The 26695-nt window shown below is 42.3% G+C and overlaps 1 protein-coding gene and 1 non-coding gene across 4 annotated transcripts in view; one reads left to right on the top strand and one right to left on the bottom strand.

Annotated features, from left to right (window-relative positions):
* COL12A1 (collagen type XII alpha 1 chain) overlaps window positions 1-26695 on the bottom strand; it is a 144958-nt gene that overhangs the window by 29842 nt on the left and 88421 nt on the right. For all 3 annotated transcript variants that reach the window (XM_038760746.1, XM_038760748.1, XM_038760747.1), the window contains 15 exons: window positions 25518-25660; window positions 24528-24657; window positions 22742-22861; window positions 21144-21290; window positions 19945-20061; window positions 19640-19786; window positions 17307-17381; window positions 15931-16070; window positions 12663-12786; window positions 12145-12288; window positions 7790-7954; window positions 6873-6911; window positions 6616-6754; window positions 675-817; window positions 264-373 (listed from right to left, as the gene is read on the bottom strand). In XM_038760746.1, coding sequence (XP_038616674.1) covers window positions 264-373; window positions 675-817; window positions 6616-6754; window positions 6873-6911; window positions 7790-7954; window positions 12145-12288; window positions 12663-12786; window positions 15931-16070; window positions 17307-17381; window positions 19640-19786; window positions 19945-20061; window positions 21144-21290; window positions 22742-22861; window positions 24528-24657; window positions 25518-25660 — 1883 coding nt within the window. The remainder of the gene's footprint in view (window positions 1-263; window positions 374-674; window positions 818-6615; window positions 6755-6872; window positions 6912-7789; window positions 7955-12144; window positions 12289-12662; window positions 12787-15930; window positions 16071-17306; window positions 17382-19639; window positions 19787-19944; window positions 20062-21143; window positions 21291-22741; window positions 22862-24527; window positions 24658-25517; window positions 25661-26695) is intronic.
* Window positions 21535-21607, top strand: TRNAF-GAA. Its single transcript has one exon. It is a non-coding gene; the product is annotated as a tRNA-Phe (tRNA).

Below are 26695 nucleotides of genomic sequence, written 5' to 3'. Positions count from 1 at the left end.
TCATCATCATCATCATCATCATCATCATCATCACTGGGCTAGATACAACCTTATCAGGTTGGGCACGGTCCCTGTCCCACATGGGGCTCACAGTCTTATTCTGCATTTTACAGATGACATCACTGAAGCACCAAGAGGCGAGGTGACTCGCCCAAGATCACGCAGCAGACAAATCGTGGAGCTGGGATTAGAACCCGGGTCCTTCTGACTCTCAGGCCCGGGCTCTAGGATAGAGTACGCCACATGTACCCATTTTCATTTACCTTGTGGAAACTTCCATAAAACAGGATCTTCACGTCGTCAGTATCAAATGTGACCGTCTGAAGTTCGCCTCTTGTGTCCTTGTTGAAGAATGATAATGTCTTGCTGGAGGCTGTCAATATAAAATGCAGCATAGTCTCAAAAGTCAGTAGTGATCAGCATAGCGTTTCTGCATTTTTCTGATCTCATTAGAGAGGACTGAGCAAAAACACATTCTTGAGAGCCATTGCCCAGATTTCTAGCATTTGGCTGAGGTGAAATCAAATTGGGTGATTCCTTTAGGTACTGAGGCAAAAATGCTCCATGCAAGGACATCTGGGAAGGTTTTGGAGGATAAAAATGGGAACAAGGGTTTAGCCATTTTAACCCACCACCCTCTCTCTGGTTTTATATCTATGTAAAGTTCTACTTACGATCAGCCACCACTCCAACCTGAGGCTTGTAGTCTCTATCCATGATCTGCCAAAGAGCGAATGGCTCACTGGGGGTTTCAGGAAGAAGTCGGAATAGCAGTATGATTGTGTAGGCCGGGGGCAGCCCGTTAGGGTGCAGCTCTCTAGGAAATGAAGAAACAAAGTGCTGCTCATCAAACAACATAGAGAAAATTGAAAAATCTGATTCGGATGAGACAGTTCAGTAAGAAAGACAGAAGAGAGCCAAGGCCCCTTTAAAATCCCAGGATTTCCCTGATTCATTTTTCTTCTCCTCATTTTGCATTTTCCAAGTTCCCATTCCAGCACTTACATCCTCTCAACCTCTCAAAATACTTTGGTCCCTATCAATTTACGTACTCTACTATCCAAGCACCTTTTCCTCCTAACTCTGTCTCCTGCACTAGATTGTAAACTCCTTGAGGACACGAATTGGGTCTTCTTTTTTCTAACGTGCTCTTCCAAACCCTCTGTACGGGGCTTCACACTTTGTGCCAGGCACTGCACTAACCACTGGGGTGAATACAAGCTAATCCTACTCCTAAGAAAAGGGGGTACCTTTCAACTTGAAAATCCTGTTTCGCCTTCCTAAAACGAAGCAGAAACCTTGCCTTATACGTGTCCCGTATAGCAGTTCGTACCCCAAAGATCTTCCCACCAATCAGCATCCCTAGTCCTATACGGGCCCCTCCCCTTCTTCTCCTGCTTTGGTCCCTGCTTTTTGGAAACATAAATCTTCACCTTCAGCACTGCTAGTGCTGGAGTGCTAGGTAATGAATAAGAGCTCAGTCAGAAGGGAACTGAAAAGGAGGAACAAAAAGTTTCAAACAGAGAGACCTCAAGAGCTGATTAATGTTTCTTTGAGGTAAGGGTACAATTAATTCTGAGCTCAGCAGATGGGTGATGAAGGGAGAGGAGTTTAAAGAACTATGTGGATGCAGTTATACTTCTTACAGAAACGAAATTGTATTTTAATGGAGCATGCCATAATCATAACCAGACCCAACTTTTTTTATTCCTTTTTATTTTATTTTTTATTTTATCTGGGTCAAGAGATCCATCCTCTAGCCGGAAGATGACACATCTCACGATTCTGAAAACGTATTTCTGAGTGTTTTGCATTCCCCTCCACTTGCTGAAAGTACATTTTTTCAACAAGAGAAACTTTTGATTTGAATAAAGGAGAAACCTGTTTTTAGTTATCTTACTCAAGGGCAGGCTTGCACTGAGTCAAATAATCAAATTCTCTGCTAACCAACAAATTGCTTTGCTCATGTCCAGCAGATAGTAACCACAGCATGTCACTCCAAAAGAGATCTAGACAACCACAGCTATTAGCTGTTGGGATGACGAAACACTGAAAAAAAACAAAATCCTGGTCTGTCGGAGGAGCCCAAATAGAAAAATCACTAAGTAGGAAAGGAAGGTAATAATTTAGAGTACTAATGTTGCACTTCTCTTCACACATCCATCCTCTAGACTATAAGGTCCTTAAGGGTAGGAATATGTCTATCTACTTTACTGTATTCTTCCAAGTGGTTACTATAGTGCTCTGCCCACATAAAATGTTCAGTAAATGTCACTGATTAATTGAGTGATCCATCCTGCACGATCTCATCAGAGCATGGTGGATTATAACCCTGGCTTCAGGTTGAGCTTTGATGGTATGAAAACTGAGAATGAAAGAAGCAAGGAAAGAATACCTCTCTTTGTCCATCTTAAGGGCCAAGAATGGTCTTCGGTATTTGCAGGTTTATTTATTTAGTTTATTATACTTGATTGTATTGTACATACCCCAATGCTTGGCACAGCATTTGACAAAGTAAGAGCTAAACAAATACCACATTATCATCATTATTAGTATTATTACACTTTTAAGAAAGAAAATGTTCCAGAGGCAGAAAGTGCTATGGAAAACCAGCACAGGGATAAAACCAGAGATCCTCTCAAGAACATAGTTATTTATCAATTAATTGCAGCCTAGTGAAAATAGCACAGGCCTAAGAGTCAGAGGACCTGGATTTTAATCCCAGCTCTGCCACATACTTATTGTGTGACCTTGGACAAGTCACTTACCTTTCTAGGCCTCAGTTTCCTCAACCCCATGTGGGATAGAGACTGTTTCTGACCTGAATCTCTTATATACACTTCGGCGTTTAGTACAATGCTTCATACACGGTAAGCACTGAATAAATGTCTAATAATAACTGTTACTATTAAATAAAACATGCAGAGATAAGTACTTCTTTTCCAGAAGGGTACACATCAAAGTACCAAGACTGAACTGAAATCATAGTATAGCTAGTGAATAAGGAACAAAACAATATAAAAATCTTTAAAGCAGCTAGATCACCTAAGGATTTATACATTAAGGAAAGCGTTGGGCTGGGACAATTTGCAAGTCTACTAAATAACAAAAAAATCCCATCCCTAAAAAGTGTTGGAGATAAGCACTCAATAAGTGCAATACACTGAGTTGCTTTTACTGCCTAAGGTTTAATCTATCAAATCCTGGAAAGGGTAATTCTGACCTACCTAGAGATTTCAGGATAATGGTATATTAGCAAATAATGAATTAAGGGAAAGATATCTGGCTGACCATGAAAACCTCACACCCTGACTAAAGGAGCTGAAGAATTTAAGTGAAAACTACAGTTTTGTCACTCTCACAGATTCCTTAGAGACCAAATAGGGGTTGAAATAAACAAGGGGGACATGCAGAAAAAAAACTCCTGAAAGTGGATGAACCGGTCTTAAACAAAACCACTCCGGCATGCCAAGCAGCTGAAATTAATTCATCACATATGCAATTTGATGGGTAGCAACAATAGGCCAGATCATGTGGCTGAGGGGAACCAGAATTAAGCTGAAGTGGATCAAATAAGAAAACCTGACATTAAAAGGAGAATGGAAATGAGGAAACAGTGGAGAGATGTGGAGTTGGAGTCCACAAAAAGTGCTGTGTTTGGGAAAATCTGTCTCTGTAACAATGGATACAATCATTCTGCATACAATGGATACAATCATTCTGCATTAGTAAGTAAAATCAGGAGGGACAAAGAAACTGAAAGGAAGCATTGCGTATGATCTATTCAGAACATCAGTATTTATTTATTTATTTATTCACACTATTAATGTCTGTCTCCCCCTCTAGACTGTAAGATGGTTGTGGGAAGGGAATGTATCTGTTTATGGTTATACTGTACTCTCCCAAGTGCTTAGCACAGTGCTTTGCACACAGTAAGTGTTCAGTAAATGCACTGAATGAATGAATGAGTGAATGAATGAATCAGCAGTATACTTGAGCAACCTACACTGAACAAGAAGACAACTGCAGAGGTGGAATGACAGGATACAAAACACACTTAGGACTGCTCTAGTAATAATAATGATAATAATTTGGGAATTTGTTGAGTGCTCACTGTTTGCCAAGCACTACATTGAACTCTAGAATCAGTATAAAGGCAAACACAGGGTCTGTCCCAATTAGGGCTCATAGCCTAATTTGGGAATGAAAACAGATATTTTAACCCCATTTTACAGGAGAGGAAACTGAGGCCCAGAGATATTAAGTGACTTGCCCAAGGTCACACAACAGGGCAGTGAGACAGCCGGGACTAGAACCCAGGCCTCCTGACTCCCATTCCCATGGTTTATCCGCTAAGCCATAATACACTCAGATGAAAACACCCAGCATGAGGAAAACAAGACAGAAAGATGAGTGAACAACCCAGTTCAATTGAAAAAATAAGGGCATAGACTTGGAAGAAGGAAACAGAAAAGGACAAGATGGTTTTAGAAGAAAACTTGAATGAGAAAGCTTGAAAGACTAATCGAAACTGATCAAAATGATATAACTGCTTGAATGTCTAAGATGTGCATATCTATTTGGAAGAGGCAGATGGTAATAATAGTAATAATAATAACGATGGCATTTGTTAAGCGCTTACTATGTGCTGAGCACTGTTCTAAGTGCCAGGGTAGATACAAGGTAATCAGGTTGTCCCACGTGGGGCTCACAGTCTTAATCCCCATTTTACAGATGACATCACTGAGGCACAGAGCTGGAATGCCTTTAGGAGAGATAAATTCTACTGATAGGAATTGCTACAAGAGTCAGGATATGGAGGAGGAGAGACCCTCTCTTCTACCCGGAGAAATCATCTGTTTTTTGTTGTTTCATAAAGCATGCAGCGACTGGTTTGGTTATCAGCAAAAACACACATCAGATATGTAATTGGGCTTTACAGTTCTCTCTTCAGCCCCCTCACTCTGGAATGCCAGCTGTCTATGATGGAGAACCTGCCTCAAAACAATAGACCCTTTGGTATTTTTGCCAGGCTTTTTTTGCACAATTCAGATTCCCTTAACCTGCTACAATCTTTCAGTGGTCGGGGCCTAGTTTCTGGATCACAGATCATGTGAAATTCAAACACAGCATTGCCAATTGGCTTGTAAATTTCCCCATTAACTTGCAGGCATCTTGATGGCAGAGATAAGGCCAATCTGATGCTAGAGGAGACTGGACCATGCAGTTAAGAACTACTTTGTTGGGATCTGAAGCCAGTGATCCCACCCCTGGCCTCATTCTAGGAATTCTGCCATCGACTCAATCCCCACTATAGATAGATATGATATATACGTCTCCCAGGTCTGGGCCCTGCCTCTACGGCAACCTTGAGCTGCTTGCTCCGAGGAAGTTGCTTGAGTCCAGGGAGCAAAGAACTCGAGAAGCAACGTGGCCTAGAGGTTAAAAGCACAGGTTTGGAAGTCAGAAGGATCTGGGTTCTAATCCTGACTCAGCCACTTTTCTGTTGCATGACCTTGGACAGGTCACTTCAATTCTCTGGACCTCAGTCACCTCATCTATAAAATGGGGATTAAGATTGTGAGCCTCTCAAGAGACATGGACTGTGTCCAACCTGATTAGCTTGTATCTACCCCAGCGCTTGGTACAGTGCCTGGAACATAGTAAGCACTTAACAAATACCATTTTTTTAAAAAAAGACAAGCCACAGAGACACAGCAGTTCTTGGACAGCTGACAGTCAAGAGGATGGTGGACTAAGAAGGGTAATAATAATTAATGATTGTGGTATTTGTTAAGCACTTACTACGGGCCAAGCACTGGGCAGATAGATGATTATCAGGTCAGACACAGTCTCTGTCCCACTTGGAAGTAGGAGGCAGAAAAGGAGGGAGAAATGGGGTATTAATCCCCATTATGCCAATGAGGAACCTGAGGTTCTGAGAAGTTAAGTGACTTGCCCAAGGTCACATTTCAGATGAGTGGTGGAACTGGGATAAGAACCCTTGACCTCTGACTCCAATTGTTAAGTGCTTATTTTGTGCCAAGTATTGTATTAAGCGCTGGGGTAGATACAAGTTAATCAGGTCAGACATAGCTCCTGTTCCACATGGGGTCACAGCCTACTTTCGGGAGCATGAGAAGGCAATCTCATAGAAAAAAGAGACCTCTAACTTTCACTTGACACTTTTGAATCCTACCAAACTTGTTCAAGACACAATGTTCTAATCAGCGCTTGGAACAGTGCCTAGCACATAGTAAGCACTTAGCAAATACTATTTAAAAAAATAATGAAAAAACTCTGATCAACTTCAAGGTATGAGGGGTCTTAAGGACTATTAAGATACATGCAGATACCATGAAAGCCTTTGTCAACTAGGCTCAGCCAATGCCTTATTTTTCTTTCTAGAACTTCACATTGTACCTGAAACAGTCCTCTGCATATAGTGGATGTTCAAAAGATACCACTGATTGTGTAGATTTGCAAACCTTAACTCAGAGTGAGTATCCACAGACTCCTAAAACAGGTGTTTACCCTTATACTTATGGTACATTTCCCCTTTCCTCCAAGAAGCTAAATAAAGTATTAAGGAAAAACTTTGGTCCCCAAACTTACGATGTAGGTTGATTCACAAAGGCATTTTTCTGGAGCCTATAAGCTGGATAACTGGGGAAAGAACCAGATTCCATTGATACTCCCTGTACAGAAGCAAAGTTCTTCTCTGTTAAGTTATAGGCTTCCAGCATCTTGAAGCCTTTATAGGATAAGAAAAACAATTAGTAAATGCAAGAAAAAATACCTCTTTCCCCTCCAAAATAACCCTTTAATAATATCAATAATATCAAATAATATAATGACGATGTAATTTTTACCTGGTGATGTGTAACCATCCAGATAAATGAGAGGGCAGCCTGAAATGAAAGAAAGTATGCTCTTATTAGCATTTAATGTCAATGATTGGACTATTGCCTTTATAAAAATAATAGTTCTGGTACTTAAAGACTTACTATGTGTCAAGCATGGTACTAAGCCCTGGGGTAGATAGGGGTTATTCAGGTTGTACACAGTCCCTGTCCCACATGTGGCTCACACTTTAAGTAGGAGGGAATAGGATTTAGTCTTCATTTTACAACAGAGGTAACTGACGCACGGAAATGTTCACAGCAGGCGGGTGGCAAAGCCGGTATTATAACCCAGGTCCTCTGACTCCCAACCTGTGCTCTTTCCACTAGACCACCCTACTCCTGTGAGATCCTCAGCGTTCACCCCTCTGAGTGAAACATGATTTCTTAAAGGCTTCAATTCCTAAAAGTACATAGGAATGAGCCCTCTTATGTGTAACTCGTGTTATTCCGTGCTCATCTGCAGCCCAAGGAAATAGCCAGTCTAATGGGGCAAACAGTACAGCTTTGTCACATTGTGAAAAGTTCTCTGCCCCCAGATAGACATCCAAATACAGGACAAGACTTCACATGAAACCCAGGATTTGGGCCTGTGAGTCAAGGATGTACAAAAATACATTTTTTTTTTTTTTACCATAAAAGGATCATTGCATCTTCAAGGCTAAAATTAGCCATTTGGATAGCAACAGGCTCAGCCTAATCTCAATAGGATAGATAGCGCATTCATCAGCTCCAATACGGACTTTTTTAGAACTCTTTGGATCCAAGAATGAACTATAAATACTGCACTATTAAGGTGTCTTTCTAGAGGGAATTTTACGTCTCATAAATGGTCCTGCAACTTAAATTCACAGCAGTGAGCAGAACTCTGCTAACTGGTTACTTACTCGAAGTGGCAGTTTCACAGACAAAGGTGATTAGGTTATCTTCGATCTTCTCAAAAGATTCAAAGTCATCGACGATGAAGACATGGCGTTCGCTTGGCTTGCTGGCAATGTTTGCAAGTTCATTGTAATCCACATCAGCGACACCAACCACAAAGATGCTGAAACCTGCAAGAAGAAGGCATCCACTCAGGAATTCTAGACTGTGAGCCCCTTGTTGGGTAGGGACCGTCTCTATATGTTGCCGATTTCTACTTCCCAAGCACTTAGTACAGTGCTCTGCACACAGTGAGCGCTCAATAAATACGATTGAATGAATTAATACATGATGTTCAGCCGTCATTGACCAATTCCAGTAAGAGCCCACTCATGAAAACTCATTGTAATTCCTTTGTTTTTAGGCCACTCTGTAAATTATTTCTCTTGAAATGGCATGATCTAATGAGAAATATGCACCTGTTCCAGATTTTTCTGCTTCTAGCATTTGATGGATTAGTTTTCCTAAACTGAAATTACAAAACCACTTTGGGCAAGAGAAGCAATTCTTTCTACAACGGATCTACCCTCCCTATTCCCCTGTGTAGTCTGCACTGATCTCAGATTGGGGGGTTGGGGGGTTGTTGTGCCAACCACCCTTTCTTTCCCCCTAAATTAATCCCAGCTTCTCTCCCAGCTCCTTTAGGAGCCTCATTCTCTCTCCCGATTGCCAAGAGTGGTCCTGGAGTCTCTCTGTGTCACACATAGCAGTTGTAGAACGTCTGAATTTATTCATATGCATGTCAATTTCCAGTGACCCTCTGCCTCAAATACCAGCCAAAATAACCACAGAGGTCACTTTAGGAACACCCAGGACTCCCTATAGCCTCTGCTAGGTCCTAAAACTTGACAGTTATGTCTTTTTGTTATGTGCTTATTGTATGACTGCCACTGTACTAAGCAGTAGGGTAGATACAAGATAATCAGGTTGGACTCAGTTCATGTCCCAAATCAGGCTTATGGTTTTAATCTCCATTTTGCAGATGAGGTAACTGACGCATAGAGAAGTTAAGTGACTTATCCAAGGTCACACAGCAGGCAAGAGGCAGAGCCACTTCTTAATCTTGTTCACTGTCTCCACTTAATGCCTTTCCATTTCATAACCATGAATGCCCTGAAAGGCAGTTCTGAACCTCCTAAACTTTTTTCTCTGCACTCACTCTCTCAAGGAGCTAATTTTTTCAAGGCTTTAATACTACTACTATTCCGATTACTAATAACAATAGTCGTGGTATTTGTTAAGCACTTACCATGTCCCAAGCACTCTACCAAACTCTGGGGTAGATACCCTCTACATAGATTGGATACAGTCCCTGTCCCACGAAGAAGTCACAGTCCAGGGAGGGTGGGAGAACAGGCTATACCTTTCCCAGGTCGGCTGGATTTTGGGAATCTCTCCATATGCACCCTAAGTCTTTGGACCCCTGTGACTGCCACCAAGTCAACCTCATTCCCAGGCACCTCTCCGAAGGTAAGGGAATCATTCAGGGAGTAGCCTACCAACTATTTTCCAGAACCAGCTGTAGGAAGCTCACAGAGACAAGGCTCCAACCTCCTTGCCTCCAAATGAGGTCTTTCTCACAATTATCTAGCCCTCTTTTTTATGGTATTTGTTAAGTACTTACTAAGAACCAAACACTGTACTAAACACCATGATAGACACAAGCTGATCAGGTTGGACATAGTCGATGTCCCATGCGGAGCTCACAGCCTCAATCCTCATTTTATAGAAGTGGAAACTAAGGCATAGAGAAGTAAAGTGACTTGGCCTAGGTCACAGAGCCGACATGTGGCAGAGCTGGGATTAGAACCCAGGTCTTCTGACTCCCACTCCGCTCCTCACAAACCCTTCCAAATCCTTCCCTAGATTCTTTAGACTGTAGGCTCATTGTGGGCAGGGACTGTATCTGTTCATTATTATATTGTACTCTCCCAACTGCTTAGTACAGTGCTCTTCACACAGTAAGTGCTCAATAAAAATGACTGAATGAATAGAAGGTACTAACAGCTTGTCCACTGAAAGTCCCCAAGGAGGGTCAGTTGGGGGTTCATCTTCTGGGTTCTTCTTTCTCTTCCTGAGTGTGAGGTTTTGGGTAACATCACATCCCAAAATAGATGTTAGCCAGGTACAGGTAGAAGCCGTTCTACGACACAGGTCTGTTGATTTCCCAACCAGTTCTCTGTCCACAGGCACATCAGCAGGGCTAGTTCTCCATACTGCCCCTCGTTATCGTTCATTTTGCTCTCCAATCCCGTCCTCCAAAACTGAGCTGCAATGAACAATGAAGCCATTCCATTCCAGAAATCTACTGAGATCCTACTTTCTTTCCAGTTGCTACTGCAGGGGGCTTATAAGTGACTTTGATGAAACTGTGCAAGAAGTCAAATGTTTTGCCTATGGTTGGCTTACATTGGATATTCTCTGTCTTGTGGCTCTCCGATTTATATGACGCTCTCCTGTTGCCATGTGACTGTTGGATAGAGTTCCAAAGAATGTGGTGGTCTTCTTGATTCTGTGGTCAGATTCTTTGTTGTGTGTTATTGGAAGGCTTGCTGCCAAGATAGCCGAATGCTGTATTGTGCTAGTACATACGAAATACTATTAGAATCTCCAGAGATGCATAGAAATGTTTGCTCTGGTGGTTGTCAATAGAGCCAGGATCTCTTAAATGTTGGTATATCTTCACTGAAAGGTTCCGTGAGCATAAAATTTGATGCTGACCTCAGAGGCGATTGAAGATCATCAATCCAGTCTTGGTGGTATTGACTAGAATTGGCTAGGTCTAATACATACATGCTAGATAATATTCCTTAGAGTCACCCATTCACGGATCCACTGGAAGATGTCAGTGGGATTTCTTGCTCTGAGAGGGATGCATGTTTTCACAAAGCTGGGAAGCTTCTTCAGATGTGTCACTTTCCAGAATTTGATGGTCAGCTGTCAGGTGTTCTGGATTCCCCTCTGGGATATCCTGGCTTTGTCATTAGCCACCTTTTCCAGCCATCCGTTTCGTCTTAACTTCTGAAATCACCTCCTTCCAGTTAGATTAGAGGTTGGCAAAAGGGGATGGGAAAGATAGCCTCTAGGGAGAAGAATAAGGCCCTAGGGTTCTTGGAGGCCAAACCAGCCTTTGACTCATTCCAGGTGGCTATTGTCAGATCAAACTCTGGCTCAGTGAGTCACCATGATGGCATTCAGGGTTCACATGGGGTCAAACATATTGGGTTTAGTGGCTCCCAGCAGAGAACAATCTCCCTGACTCTCTTCACTACTGCGTTTGAGCTAACAAGCTTTCTTCCTCAAAGCCAAATCAAGTCTATACTGTAAGCTTATTGGGGGCAGGGTGTGTCCATCAGATTGTTATATTGTACTCTCCCAAGCACTTAGTACAGTGCTCTGCACATAGTAGGGGCTCAGTGAATACGACTGACTGACTGACATTTGGAAAGCGTGAAGAAAATGATTGTGGGATGGTGAAGGAACATCAGGGATAATCCTCAAATGTGTAAAATGGAACTTCCCAATCCATATTCCAGAATTGGAGGGCAGAAATGTGTTCAAAGGACGGCATGGAGTTCAGCACCTTTGGGAGGAAGTGCAGGGTTTATAGCTACGTGGAGATTTGAGAAACAGACTCCTTGAGCATTTTGAAGATAATCCTCTGACTCACCCGTAATCACAAGCAAAATTCTGGCAGTCACTGCTCTTATATGCAGATGATCAATTCCTCGTAAAGAACAATCCCATTTTGGCATCACTGGCACGGCCTGCCCTAGAACTGTCTCTAGAGCTCTTTGGCTCAGCCCTTAGAGGACTGGGTCCCAGACCAGACCATGGGCGTGGGAAACAAAGATATTCTGAGCACTGGCTCCACAAACTCAACCTCGCATAGTTCCACTGAGAGAGGAAAGTATTCTCTTTCTTAGAAAATGGTTAGAACCATATATGGCAGCCTTAACCTTTTACATAAATTGACATTTCTAACTAACAGTGAAAATACCAACAGTATGTACTGAGTAGCTACTGTGTGCAGTGCACTGCTCTGGGTCCTTGGGCATATTACAAAAGAAATAAAAGCCGCCCTGTCCTCAAGGAGCTCACAACTGAATGGGCTGACGTATCAACTCTTGAATCTATGGCAATTCAGTGTAACGTTAAGCATCTTCCATAAGTTATGAAATAATTCAACCATAAATATTCATCATACAGACTAAAGTGTGTACAGGGAATTACAACAAGTGGCAATGCTTACTTGAGTGTTTGAAGTATTTAAGGAAGCGGTTAGAGGTTTAAATCAAGCCAAGCTGAAGCGTTTGCTTACCCGACTGTTGGATGACCAGAGAGGCTTTCCTGACTTCGTCCTGAGAGCGGCCATCTGTAACCACAACCAGGACCTTGGGGACAGCTTTCCTCATGCCACTCTCCCAAGTCAACACCTTCTCTTTGATAAACGTAAGGGCTTTTCCTGAAAACAGAATGCCAGACCTTAGGCTGGAAAACCAAGTGTTGACAATTCAAGTTTTTTCCATTCCCGGGAATAGGGCTTAAAGTATGGAACACCGGGAGTTGAGATGATGGTGACGATTATGGTATTTGTTGAGTACTTACTATGTGCCAGGCACCTTACTAAGCACTGGGGTGGCTATAAGCAAATTGGATTGGATGCAGTCCCTGTCCCACATAATAATAACAATAATAATAATAATAATAATAATAATAATAATAATAATAATGGCATTTTTAAGCACTTGGCTTCAGGTATGCAGTTTCTCCGTCCTGAGGCTATTTGATGAGTGACAACTTTCTAAAGAGCATGTATTTTGAAGGTACAGAAGATACCTGTTCGCGTGTTCCCTCCTCGGTATCTGATATTCTGCAAGGCACCAAGAGCTTGGGCCTTATCAGCGTAGGTGTTGAGTTTAAATTCCGATTTTGCCTCGTCGCTGTACTGCACAAAGGAAACCTGAAAGAGAAGAAAGCGTTGCAAGGTTAAACATTCTTCCTCGCTTTGAATCTGCCCAGGACCCTTTGAGATACGTAGGCGTTGGAAGGCACTGAAGATTCAGCAAAACAGCATCCTTCCACTTGTTACCCCCTGACCAAGTCTGAGTCATGGTAATAATCATAATCATAATAATTGTACTTAATAATAATAATGGTATTTGTTAAGCGCTTACTATGTGCCAAGCACTGTTCTAAGCACTGGGGTAGATACAAGGTAATCAGATTGTCCCACGTGGGGCTCACAGTCTTAATCCCCGTTTGACAGATGAGGTAACTGAAGCACAGAGAAGTTAAGTGACTTGCCCAAAGTCACACAGCTGACAAGTGGTGGAGCCAGGATTAGAACCCATGACCTCTGACTCCCAAGCCCGGGCTCTTTCCACTAAGCCACGCTGCTTCTCTTAAGCATTTACTATGTGCCAAGCTCCGCTCTAAGTACTAGGGTAGATACAAGTTGTTCAGGTTGGACACAGTCCCTTTCCCACATGGGGCTCACACTCCTATCCCCATTTTACAGATGAGGTAACTGAGGCCCAGAGAAGTTAAGGGAGTTGCCCAAGGCCACACAGCAGACAAGCCAGGATCAGAGCCCCCATCCTTCAGACTCCCAGGCCGGAGTTCTATCCACTAAGTCTCACTTCCACTTTTAATCACTTTCCTTTAATCACTCATGTCCATGGCGGTAAGCCTAGGCATGGACAGACACAGGCAAAATTATGGGTGAGGGGGCAACAAGGGGGTATGGGGAGAGGCAGACCAAGAATAATTTTGGCCTGAAGAATTTCCAAACCTTTTACATACCAGAGCCTAAATGTGACCCTAATAACTTCATTCTGTATTCTACCATCCAAATACCAATCCAAATATGAGCTATTCTTAGCCACACCATTCTAGCAAGGAGGACAGTGGAAACACTCCCTTGAAAAGGCCGTGATTTATTCAAAAAGCTTCAATGAATGGCTTAGCGGGCAATGGGGCACACTATAATTAAATTATGACCTTAATCTTTTCCCCAATGGCTTATTGTTCTGGATTTCGTGTCACTCATCATAGTTCAAGATCATACTAATTTGGTCACTAATACAGCTGGGAAAATATTACTGGGTCTTCTCCAAGTTCTTTATTTTTCTAATGACTGCTATTTAGGGAGAAGGAAGAAAAAATATCCAGAAACAAAACAGGATGCCAAAACTGAGAAGGGAATTCAGTGAGGAGGGGGTGGAAGGAAATAATGGAACTTTTTCCAGTTTTATGAGGTAAAAACAAATAATGCACTAGGCCTGTGTCCCTTCTAGACTGTAAACTCATCGTGGGCAGGGAATGTGTCTGCTAATTCTGTTGCAGTGTACTCTCTCAAGCTCTTAGTACAGTGCTCTGCACATAGTAAGCCCTCAATAAATGCCACTGATCAATTGATTCTAGGGCATGAAGGAGAAGATGAGAGAGTATCACTGTGAACTGACCTCCCACCCACAAGAGGTGGCTTGTGCAGCTTAAGGGGAAATCGCCAAGTTGAGAAAATGAAAAATTGCCTTTGAGGAAATAATAATCAACTCTGTAATGAAATAAGTACATGACACTTGCAATCCCCCCTCATTCAGTAACAGGCTCATCCACTATTCAACACAGGATTTCCAACTAAGCTGTGAAGCCGCATGGCTCAGTGGCAAGAGACCGGCTTTGGAAGTCGGAGGTTGTGGGTTCTAATCCCAGCTCTACCACTTGTCAACTGGGTGACTTTGGGCAAGTCATTTCACTTCTCTGTGCCTCAGTTCCCTCATCTGGAAAATGGGGATGAAGCCTGTGAGCCCCACGTGGGACAACCTGATCACCTTGTATCCGCCCCTGCCAGCATTTAGAATAGTGCTTGGTACATAGTAAGCACTTAACAAATACAATAATAATAATAATAATTGTGGTATGTGTTAAATGCTTGCTATGTGCCAGGCACTGTTCTAAGTCCTGGGGTAGATATACAAGATATTCGGGTTAATAATAATAATAATAATAATACTGGCATTTGTTAAATGCTTACTATGTGCCAAGTACTGTTCTAAGCACTGGGATAGATAGAAGGTAATCAGGTTGTGCCATGTGAGGCTCACAGTCTTCATCCCCATTTTACAGATGAGGTAACCAAGGCCCAGAGAAGTGACGTGACTTACCCAAAGTCACATAGCTGACAAGCGGTGGAGCCAGGATTAGAACCCATGACCTCTGACTCCCAAGCCTGGGCTCTTTCCAATAAGCCACGCTGCTTTTCGAGTTAGACACAGCCCCTGCCCCACATAGGGTTTACAGTCTTAATCCATGTTTTACAGAGGAGGAAATTGAGGCGCAGAGAAGTGAAGTGATTTGCCCAAGTTCACACAGCAGAAAAGTGGCAGAGCCGGGATTAGAACGCAGATCCTTCTGATTCCCAGGCCCGGGCTCTTTCCACTAGGCCACACCGCTGCTGAGCTCTAAGCCTGTTTGCGTCTTCTCCCTCACTAGCTGCCCACCAGAGTCAGGAGGATTTTCCAGTAATGGAGATGCTTCAGTCATCTTGTCGGCTTTCAGGAGACCCATTAGTGGAAATCCAAAGAACAAAATGTGTAGGAAAGAATGTATGCAGGTTGAGGAGGCAGGAAGAGTGAGGAGAAGAGTAAGAGTAGGAGAAGAAGATAAGGACTTGGAAAAAACAATAGTGAGTAGTAGCCGGGATAGTCAAGGAAAAAAAAACCCACTTGGAAGCCATTCTTGGTACACACATGAGAAAAAACATGCTGCCTGCTTACCAAGTTGCCTACTAAAATGTAGAGATTCATCCCCTTTTAGAATGTGAGCCCCCTTTTAGACTGTGAGCCCCCTTTTAGACTGTGAGCTCACTGTTGGGTAGGGACTGTCTCTATATGTTGCCAACTTGTACTTCCCAAGCGCTTAGTACAGTGCTCTGCACACAGTAAGCGCTCAATAAATACGATTGATGATGATGATCTTTTAAGGGAACAATGTAAAAGAGAAAGATGAGACTCATTTTTCAAGGGCAAATTAATTTGTGCTTATAGCACTATAAAACCCTCGTGTACCGGAGCAAAGATCCACCTTAGGGTTATAAGCTCACCTGAATTCCAGCAGGATTGATTAGGTCAAAGGCCCCCACTGTGTTGAAAATAAATTTCACCACCTTGTTGAAATTGTCATCACCAATACTCCAGGAAGCGTCAGTCAGAAACACAATGTCAGCCTTGGCATCTCTGCAGACTGAAAGACAAAGTCAACGTGAGGGCTTCCTTCTGAACAGATTTACAAGATAAGCAGAGGGTAGCCCTGGTTGGCTAGCTCTTCAGCTAACACAAATGTCTTCCTGTCTTTATGGCACTTATCAGTCGATTAATCATTGGTTATTTACTGAGCGCTTACTATGTGCAGAGCACTGTACTCAGCGCTTGAGAGAGTACAATACAACAGAGTTGGTAGACATATTCCCTGCCCTCAAGGAGCTTACGGCTTAGATTTATGCAGAAGTTAGATGAAAAGGGAGTCATTGTAAGCTAGGGTGTAGCCATTTTGTATCCAAACAATGACTGACCATTGTGTTAAGGGTAATGTTGGCTTCCATCTTGATTTAGTTTAGCAACTAAAAGTGTTCCTTAGGAAAAAAAAAATCACTTTACAATGAGAGAGACTCATAAAATTCTCAAAATTAAGTGAGGTATTTAAAACAGGCTAAACTCCTGGGAACCATTTGTTTCCTTGGGCGATTTGAAGATGAAAACCTGGGATTAATTCTGTTAGATTTAAATGAGAAATCAAGCTACGCTTTAGCTCTACTTTTAACAGGAAATATTACATAATTTTAGACTGATTTGCTTTATTCCAGCGGGCATTTGGGGGATATATCCTGCAATATCCCACTGTAACTAAAAGGAAAATGCTAATCCTTTATATAAAATAGGAAAAATATGAACTCTGGAGCTGGTCATCACAAAAAAATCCAGAACTGGGAATATAATCATATCAGATTCATTTAAACCTAATCTGAAAGGAATGTTTCAGAATCATCTCTAGACAATGCAAGGTGATGAAGGAAGATTTTTCTAGCCATCTCCGAGTCTGTGAGAATGACACTTGTGTCTCAGTCTTGGGAGAATGGAAATGATTTGCAGCACTGTGCAAGTGGGCTGGAGTCCAGACGCTGTCTCTGATCACAGGCCAGGGAATTCCAGAGGCCTGAACCTCAGGATTCAGACTCCAGCTGTAGTCAAATAAATTCACAGCTCCTTCATGTGCCAACCTTCTGTGGCACCAAATATTCCTTCCCATTCAACGTGGGGATGTTGGGAATGCTTCCATCTTTAATTCACATCTAGAAAGCTAGATAAAAGCATCCCAGAGCATTCCCTGGGGAGGTACTCTGGTCCGCATCAGTTTTATCAGTGATGGACAACCATCCTTCCAAGTTCACAGCCGTAGGGACAACCGAGGCACTGCACTTACCTTCCCGAGCTGGTGGAATTGTGGGAGGAGGAGGAGGGGTAGGAGGCTCTGTTGGTGCTTCTGTTGGCTTTAAAACTAAAAGGAAAGAAACAATTAAATGAGTCAAGGAAATTAAAGCACTTAAAGGAAATGAGCCAAGCAAACACAAGGAACAAAGGGAAGCATCCTACCACACAAATTGCCTGTCACGCCAATCTACTAGGGACACTTCAAGTCCAATGAACTACGAATTTTTTTACACCTCTGGTCTTCTTCTCCCAACTACCGCTGAAACATTCAAAACTACTCATGAGCAATTTGGTACGTATCGATTTGCATCCTCTACTCTTTAAGAATTTGTTTTTCCACATCTCCGTCTTTCCAGTCTCTTCAGTCAAACAATCAATCAGTATTTATTGAGAGCTTATTCTTAGTAATGATAAAAATAATAATGGTACTTATTAAGTGCTTACTATATATGTGCCAAGAACCGTACTAAGCGCTAGAGTAGATATGAGATATTCAGGTTAGACACGGTCTCTATCCCACACAGTCCAAGTAGAGAGAGTAGGATTTAATCCTTATTTTACAGATGAACTAACTTGAACACTTACTGTGTGTGTAGGGCACTGTACTAAGCGCTCAGCAACACTGTCTTCCTATTAACACACTGTGTCTTTAGTTTCCTTACATTTCTAGCATTACATTAGTACAGTGCTCTTCACACAGTAAGCTTTCAATAAATATGATTGAATGAATTTCTAGCCTTCCCATCAGTGTCAATATTTCCCTGTTAATGCTTATCTCCCAACGCTCATCTCCTCTGCTCCCCAAAGTGCTTAGTACAGTGCTCTGTACACAGAAAGAGTTCATAAAGATTGTTGATTGATTGAGCCAAATCCCTAGAAGTAAGTTGGCTATAGCATTGGAGATTCAATCATTCAATCAATTAATAAATAAATCAAAGGTATTAATTGAGCAACTATTAGGTGCAAAGCACTGTACCAAGTGCTGAGGAGAGAACAACAGAATCAAGACTCATTTCTTCCCTAAAAGAGATTACTCTCTAATGGGGGAGACAGAAATTATTGACAAATAGTAGAAGCAGTTGGTAGAACAAGGTGAAAACAACATGGTTTAGTGGAAAGAGTATCAGCTTGGGAGTCAGAGGACATGGGTTCTAATCCCGGCTCTGCCAACTGTCTGCTGTGTGACCTTGAGCAAGCCACTTAACTTCTCTGTGTCTCAGTTACCTCATCTGTAAAATGGGGATTAAGACTGTGAGCCCCACGTGGGACAACCTGATGACCTTGTATCTACCCCAGGGCTTAGAGCAGTGCTTGGAACATAGTAAGTGCTTAACAAATTCCATAATTATTATTATTATTAAAACAGGTAGGGGCATAATAGGGTCAGAATGAATTAGCTAAATAAGCAATTGAATATGCCAGTGAATATCTACATATATTCATAAATTCTGAGCATACAATTATCATCCTGGGGCTGACTATTGGGTTGACTTGATTAGGGTGTTGTGAATTAATCAGAGAAGCCTTCCTGGAAGATGGGGGATTTTGAGAGGACTTTGAAGATGGGGAGTGTTGTGAACTGGTGGATTCAATTGGAGAAGGAGTTCCAGGCTAGGATAACAAAGTAAGTAAGGATTTGCTGGCATCAGTAAATTCAACAAAGCTGGAGAAAGTAAAGTTTACCGGCTTTTATGTGGTGAAATTTCAGAATAGGTTTTATTTTCCTGAAAAATTGTGCCTTCTCGCCTAATGAATAGGTAAAATAACAATAACTTTCAAAAAGATTCTGTCCATGAGAAGGCTGAGTCATTTACAGATGAATAGGTCCCAATGAGAAGTAAATCCATAAACAAAAATAGTACAGGGATAATTTGCTAAGAGGTCAGAAATTTTACAGCTGGGCAGTGATAGAGAACAGGCCTGCAAGTCAAAATGTCCTGGGTTCTAATCCCGGCTCTGCCACTTGTCTGCTCTATGACCATGGACAAGTCATTTCACTTCTCTGTGCCTTAGTTACCTTATCTGTACAATGGGGATTAAGACTGTGAGTCCCATGTAGGACAGAGACTGTGTTCAACCTGATTAGCTTGTATCTACCCCAGCACTCAGAATAGTTCCTGGCACATAGTATGCACTTAACAAATACCATTAAGAAAATCAATCAATCAGTGGTTTTTATTGAGTGCTTACTGGGTACAGAGCACTGTATTAAGTGCTTGGGAAAGTAAAATTCAGTCAATTTGGTAGAAACAATCCCTGCTCTTGGGGAGTTTACAATCTAGTGATTTCAAGTCCTTTCAGCCCCTTATTTCCAAACCCACTTACCTGTTCGGTCTTTCACAGAGACTCCAGGACCCTCAAGATTCGGGGTTTGAACAAAAACAGTTACCCCATACTCGGTGTCTGGTGAAAGGTCGGTGAAACAGTGACTGGTTTCTGAACCCCGAACGGTGATTTCTTGTCCTCTTGTTCCTACACAGACACCACAAGAACAACATCAGTGTATCTTCAGGTTGAGGATTCGATACGGTTGACTAATTTCATGAAAACCAGAGAGAGTGCTAGGCCCGCATTTTATGTAGAGGATTCTCCCTTGACCAGAAAAATACTCTAAAAGTCAATCAGCTTACCGTCTGCGGGATTTAGCTTCAGTCGGTATGAAGTAGCTGCACGGTGAGCAGCCCATTTAACACAGAAAGTATCCCATCCTATGTTATAAGGTACCAAGTCAGTGACGTTCAAATACACTGTAAAATTAGGGGAAAAAAAAACCATTGGAACAAAATCCTCAGTGTAATTGTGTCCTTTTTAGAACTAACCCAAGGACTGTACTCTGACTCTGTACGATAGCTCCAGAGAAATCAAATGGAATTCATCACCCTAGGATGGCTTGCATGCATCAAATTAGAACAGTTTTTAAAGGGGTTCAGATCGATATATGGGCAAGAAGCCCATGATAAGTAATTAGAAGAATAAAATTAAGGATGCTAGACTATGTGAGCCATGAGGATGGATGCCAGCTACACCACTTCTCGGATCCCAAAAATTGACTTCTCCTGATGGGATGCTCTAAAAAAATGGGTTGCCCAAGACTTGGGACCACTGTTCTTGCTTACTCCTAAATCTTCTAGACTGTGACCCTGTTGTTGGGTAGGGACCGTCTCTATATGTTGCCAACTAGTACTTCCCAAGCACTTAGTACAGTGCTCTGCACACAGTAAGTGCTCAATAAATATGATTGAATGAACAAATCCATTAATCTCTCCCACCTCTGTCAGTTCTTGGAGATGGAAGAATCACAATGTGAACAGAAAACTAAACAACAAATCTACCACTGAACTCCTGAAGAGCCAACAAAGCTCAGTCACAAATTGATCTGCCTGTGAAACACTTGGAGTCAGTAATGAAGAAAGATTGTCCTGGAAATCTGAAAGCACACACAATTAGAATTAGTAACATTAGCTCAAGCCCCGTGACTTCAAATGTCAATGAACTCTGGAGGACCGCAGGAATCAAGGCACGTTTGCCCTCTCCGAGACGAGTCATCTAACCTTTCCCTTTTGGCAGTCAGCCTACCACCCCCGTGTGACGTGGTAAAAGGAATTCCCAGCTTTTATTTCAGGCCACACAACCTCCTCAGTTGTGCAGATGGCCATATTTGCTAACCAGAACAGTGAGGGAAAGAGAGAATACAGTTACGCACGAGCAATTGCACAGAAATAAATCACGAATGCCAAAGACCAGACCAGATTTCCACAGCCTGGCCCCATATGGTCTGAATAATTACATTCTTTTCCCCTCACTCCCAATAAAAATATTTTTGACGTACATGTGGTGCCTTGATCAATCAGTGGTATGCTGAGTCCAGAATCGTATTGAGCATAAACACTGACATCGTATGTAGTGCTAGGGTTCAGATTATGCAGTGTGTACGATGTCACTTCTCCAACGAACACTTCCATAGGCTCATTGGTACCTTAAATACAGAATATTCAAAGTTACAACAGAAAAAGGCATCACATCTTAAAATTAGCCTCAAAATTCATGCAGCTTCTCAGCTGAGCAGTTTTTGAACACCTTAAAATCACTGACTACAGATTCCTTTATCTTCACATTGGTTTTTAAAACTCTTTTAACTGGGCATATATGTGCATGTAAATATATAGTTATCTGTCCTTTGTATAGGAATTCACTCTCAAGCGTCCGAAATAGCTGACTTGGACGAAATAGCTCAGTTGGGAGAGCGATAGACTGAAGATCTAAAGGTCCCTGGTTCGATCCCGGGTTTTGGCAGAGGGTTTTGGGTCACGATTTAGAGAAGCAGCATGGCTTAGTAGAAAGAGGCTGGGCTTGGGAGTCAGAGGTCGTGGGTTCTAATCCCGGCTCTGACACGTGTCAGTTGTGTGACTTTGGGCAAGTCACTTCAGTTACCTCATCTGTAAAATAGGGATAAAGCCTGTGAGCCCTATGTGGGACACCCTGATTACCTTGTATTTACCCCAGCTCTTAGAACACTGTTTTGAACATAGTAAGCGCTTAACATACGTGATCATTATTATTATTATTACATGGCTGAAAAGGCCACTGTGGGACCCACAGACCTGGCTACATTGTGCAAATAAAATGGTTGTCTTCTGCTGCGCTATCAGGCTTACTGTTTTTTCTTTTGTCTTCTTGTCTTTCATTCCTTACAAAGCTTTTGTTCTCCAACAGCCATACCTTTCTAGATCTGTTCTTTAAAATTGACCATCGGTTTTCAGCTGAGATTTAAGCTCATTGTGGTCAGAGGATGGGTCAGTTTATTGTCATATTGAACTCTCCCAAGAACTTAGTACAGTGCTCTGCACACAGTAAGTGGTTAATAAATACAGTTGAATTCAGCATTAACTGAGGCTTTGTTTTACCTTGTCCTGAAAAAGATTTCCTCTGCCTTCCTGGCTTTCGGTTAGTGGGATTTCATTTCTTGAACCATTATGAATATTTGCTTTCTCCTCAAGTTATTTTTGTGTAATTTTCCAGCTAAATGTCTATATAATTTTGCTTGAGGCCATCATTGTGAAATGTGTTCAAAAATCCAATTGCTCCGTTCTAAATCTGTAACTTTTAAGGACTCCTCCTTTACAAAGGAAACTAGTGAGAGAATCACACAATAAGCATAGAAGAAGAGGTCACAGTGTTAACAGGGAATTATTTTCCTCATCTTCACACCTTCGCAAGTTGATTATAAGCACAGAGGATAGTTTTAAACTTGTTTTCCATTTTACTGCAGTAGAGAATACCTCCTAATTAGGGCCATCCAGAGCCCCAGGCCAGATTTTCATTTATGGGATTCAAAAGGCGAGGTTTCACTGCTTGGTCTTGCGATGGATGGGAATTGAACTCCCTGGCTTGGAGAGAAAGCTCTAGGATCCGGAGACTTGTTCTTACCTACTGGATGATACCTGATTTTGTAACCAAGAGTGGGTGACGGCGAGGGATCCCAAGAGACTCGGAATCGAGTGTACCACTCATCCGTAATGTGGATGTTCTGCGGGGGCAGGAGTCCAACTGCAAAAAGAGAACAGAGGTTACAGTGTTCCAAAATTGGCTTCCCCACGTACTTTCCTAGAACTGGGATGGGGGCGGGAGGGGGGAGGGTGTGTGTGTGTGTCGGTGGATGGGGGTTACTAATGCCTTCCTAAACCCCCAAACAGGTCTTGATGGAAACATTCTGGGGCCCTAGGCCAGGAAAATACCAGAGTCCTTTTGGGACCAAATCCAACCAGAAACCTTAAGCATTTTCGATTTTCCAGTTGTGGCACATCCCAGTTATATTGGCAGTGCGATGTGGGACAGCTTCTTCAGAAAATACTTTAAAGCAAAAATGCCGGTGATAAAATGAATACGTTTTGATGATAAAAGTTAAATTGAATATGAAAGTCATAATATGGAAAATCTAGAGATATGGCTGGAAGGGACCTCAAAGGTCATCTTGCCCTTCCTCTTGCCCTGGTACTATTTAATTACCATTCCTAGCATCCAGCTACCCATCTCAGAGGAAGGCAGTATTAGTTGTGTGGTCTGTGAGCACTGAGGATTGAGTTAACCCCAAGCTAAAGAAGGAGACAACCCAATGGCATGCTTCCCATATCACATTTCCAATGGTTGCCTTGTCCAACACCATCATGAGCAACCCAAGAACCACAGAGAAAATGAGAAGCACATCATGGGAAGTAACCCTTCCCTTAGAATTCCAGATGAAACTTTTAATATGTAGTGGACATAGCCTCTCAGAAAGTTTCCATTTCCATTGAAATCAAAGGTCAGTTCTGCTTTTCTGTCAGTGGACCAAGAGCCCAACTGTGCCCGGAGATTTCATATGGCAAAGCAAAGGAAGCTGGTTATTATCGTGATTGTTATTAATATATATATATATAATAAATACGATTGAATGAATGAATAATATTACTATTGATATTATTATTGTATGTGTTAAGCATGTATCATATGGTTAGAGACCATGCCACGTGATGGATTTGAAACATGTCTGCAGCTTAGATTGGGGAAAGACTTGAAACAACTCCACTCCACAAGCTGCCATCCTTACAGTTTCATGTAGTTATTCAACGACACAATGTGGTGGAGGAAAATTTGGAAACAAGGAACCCCAGGGCCATTAGTCCAGATACTTTTCCCTACCCATTTGCAGGTACACCCCATAATTTAGGAATGTCACTAAAATGTTAATCAGGGTTGGCTACATTGCTATCCCATGCGAAACAAAACCAATATAAACAAAGTAAAAATATGACAACTGAAGATTGATTCTCATGAATACTTAGCAGGAACTCTGGTTTATTATTAAATGAGTAAGTAGACATCTAATTAATGATTGTCAAGAAACATTCTGTGACAATGTTCCTATCTGTACTGTTAAACAGGACTCATCTCCTTTGGCTTATGTGCATCAGTAGAAGGGAAAGGTGATGCAGAGAGTGGCTTTGGACCTGGCTGGACAAAGGGATAAGGTGACGTTCCAAGATTCTCCTGTACAATAGATAAATGGAGCCATTGGGAGCCAGGGGAAGGCGGAACAGGGGAGGATGGAGGGGAAGTTGAAGCAGATTTACAGATTTCAAAAGACCAGAAATCTGTCCTGACTCATCCATTCCCAGTTAACTGGGACTTAACCATAAAATGCAATCACCCAACTTAGATAAAATAAGCAACTTACCAGTCCTGCCATTTCCAGTTAACTGTCCACCATCTCCATCTTCATACACAGCTACAATAGTGATTTTATACGGCGTATCTGCCTGGAGGGGCTGCAGTATCACGTTATTTCTCCTCCCAGGTACAGTGGTCTGAAGGGCAAAAGACAGCAAGTGAGACATTTGTCAGAAAGATTTTTTTTTCCTTTTTCAGACAGAATAACTACCTTAACATAGCTTCTCTGCTTTCCATGTAACAGAAGTAGCCTAGTCTAGTGGAAAGCATATGGGCTTGGGAGTCAGGCAACTCCACTTTCCTGGTATGTGACCTGGGGCAGGTCATTTGAATTCTCTGTGCTTCAGACCACTGTACTAAGCTCTTGGGGAGAGTACATTACAACAGGGTTTACAGACAAGTTCCCTGCCCAAAGGAACTTACAGTCTAGAGGGTGACACAGAAACTGGGGGAGACTTAGTGCAGTGCTCTGTATACAGTAATTAAAATGAATCCAGTCAGCGGTCGCCATTATGAGTGCTCTAAAGTTCTGCCCCAATCCCATGGATTGATGGATGGATAGAAGAATCAAGGTTTAACTCTCCCCCAGCTTCAAAACCTTACTGAAGGCATATTTCCTCCAAGAAACCTTCCCTAAGCCCCCTTTTCCTCTTCTCCCACTCCCTTCTGTGTCTCCCTGACTTGCTCCCTTTATTAACGCAGCCCCACAGCATTTATGTACATTTCTATAATTTATTTATTTATATTAATGTCTGTCTCCTCCTCTAGACTGTAAGCTCACTGTGAGCAGGAAATGTGTCTGTTTATTGTTGAATTGTACTCTCCCAAGCACTTAATAAACTGCTCTGCATACAGTAAGCACTCAGTAAATTCAATTGAATGAAGGAATGAATGAACTCAGATTCAGGTGGCCACCATCCTCAGTGGGACCTCAGCCCCTTCATTCAGCTGGGCCAGGTGTTTCAGAGCTTGTCAACGACCCATGAGAAACACTTACATATTCATCAATGGGATCGCCGACCGTGGGGGAATAGATGATCCTGTAATGCTGAACAGGCCCATTGGCGTGATCCCAGCTTACGGTAAGGCTATTGGTCGTCTCTCCAAAAACCTTCATGTTTTTCGGGCCGCTGCGTGGCACTAAGGAAGGAAGATCTGTGAAGCTCCACATGCTGCTGTGGTGAAAAAGTGCCCATTCATTTTCATAAAGCCCCTGGGAATTGCATTAGGACCTCCGAAGGTATCAACCATCACATCCACTCCACAAGGCAAGGCTTATTTAAGACTCTGTAGAGTCCTGTATAGTGGAAACTCTAGGAAACCAGAGGCCTAAGCCACCCGGAGGATTCACCAGTACATTGGAAGTAAAATTGGGTCCTCCGGGGCACAGAATGTTTATACATGACGTCCGGTGACAGACCATGGTTGATTGCCTAAATTTCTGAAAAGTTAAAGTGACCCTGCATGGAGGCATTGTCATTCGAATTGGTTTTATGTCCGAGAGCACAAATCAGGGCCAAGAGCGTAAATCGATCCAACCCATGGACTGTTGGCATAAAACGTAAAGTTTTACCGTTCACTTCTCCAGTTTCATTATAGACTAATAAAAATCTCAAACTATTTCATGAGTCAGGTGATGATTTAGTGGAATGCACTAAACATTCAGTGCTTCCTGGTCAGGGTTTACCCTCGATTTTCATCCTGGGGAAAATAAGACACTAGACGGAAATGTCACCAGGAGATCCATCTGTCAGAGATCAGGCCCATGGGAGCCAGAGAGAGAGAGACAGAGACCCTTCCTCCCAACCTGGAGGCCTGTCCATACTTTATTCCTAAAATATGCTCACTAAACAGAGTTCTGTGTTCCAGCCTGACACCAGGCTGATTTCTACACTGAGAACAGCAATCATAGAAGGAGGGGGATTGAAAGGGTCAAGCCTGGAGTGACATGATGGAAATCTTCCAAGTCATCTACAGGGTGAATGAGAGGAGTATGAGATTATTGTACACCAGATCCCACAGTATCAGGATGAGGGAGAACCCACTGAAGCTAAGGGGTGGTAGATTTAAAGCAGTTCTTCTTCAGCCAGAAGGTGACAACCACATGATCATAGACTTTGTGCAGCTGAAACTCTCAGCAGACTCAAATGGGGCTTAAATTTGGATCACATGGGA

This window comes from Tachyglossus aculeatus, chromosome 19 (genome assembly GCF_015852505.1).
Source record: "Tachyglossus aculeatus isolate mTacAcu1 chromosome 19, mTacAcu1.pri, whole genome shotgun sequence".
Taxonomy (NCBI): Eukaryota; Metazoa; Chordata; class Mammalia; order Monotremata; family Tachyglossidae; genus Tachyglossus; species Tachyglossus aculeatus.
The sequence above is the reverse complement of the archived record's forward strand: the minus strand, read 5'-3'. Positions and strand labels throughout refer to the sequence as shown.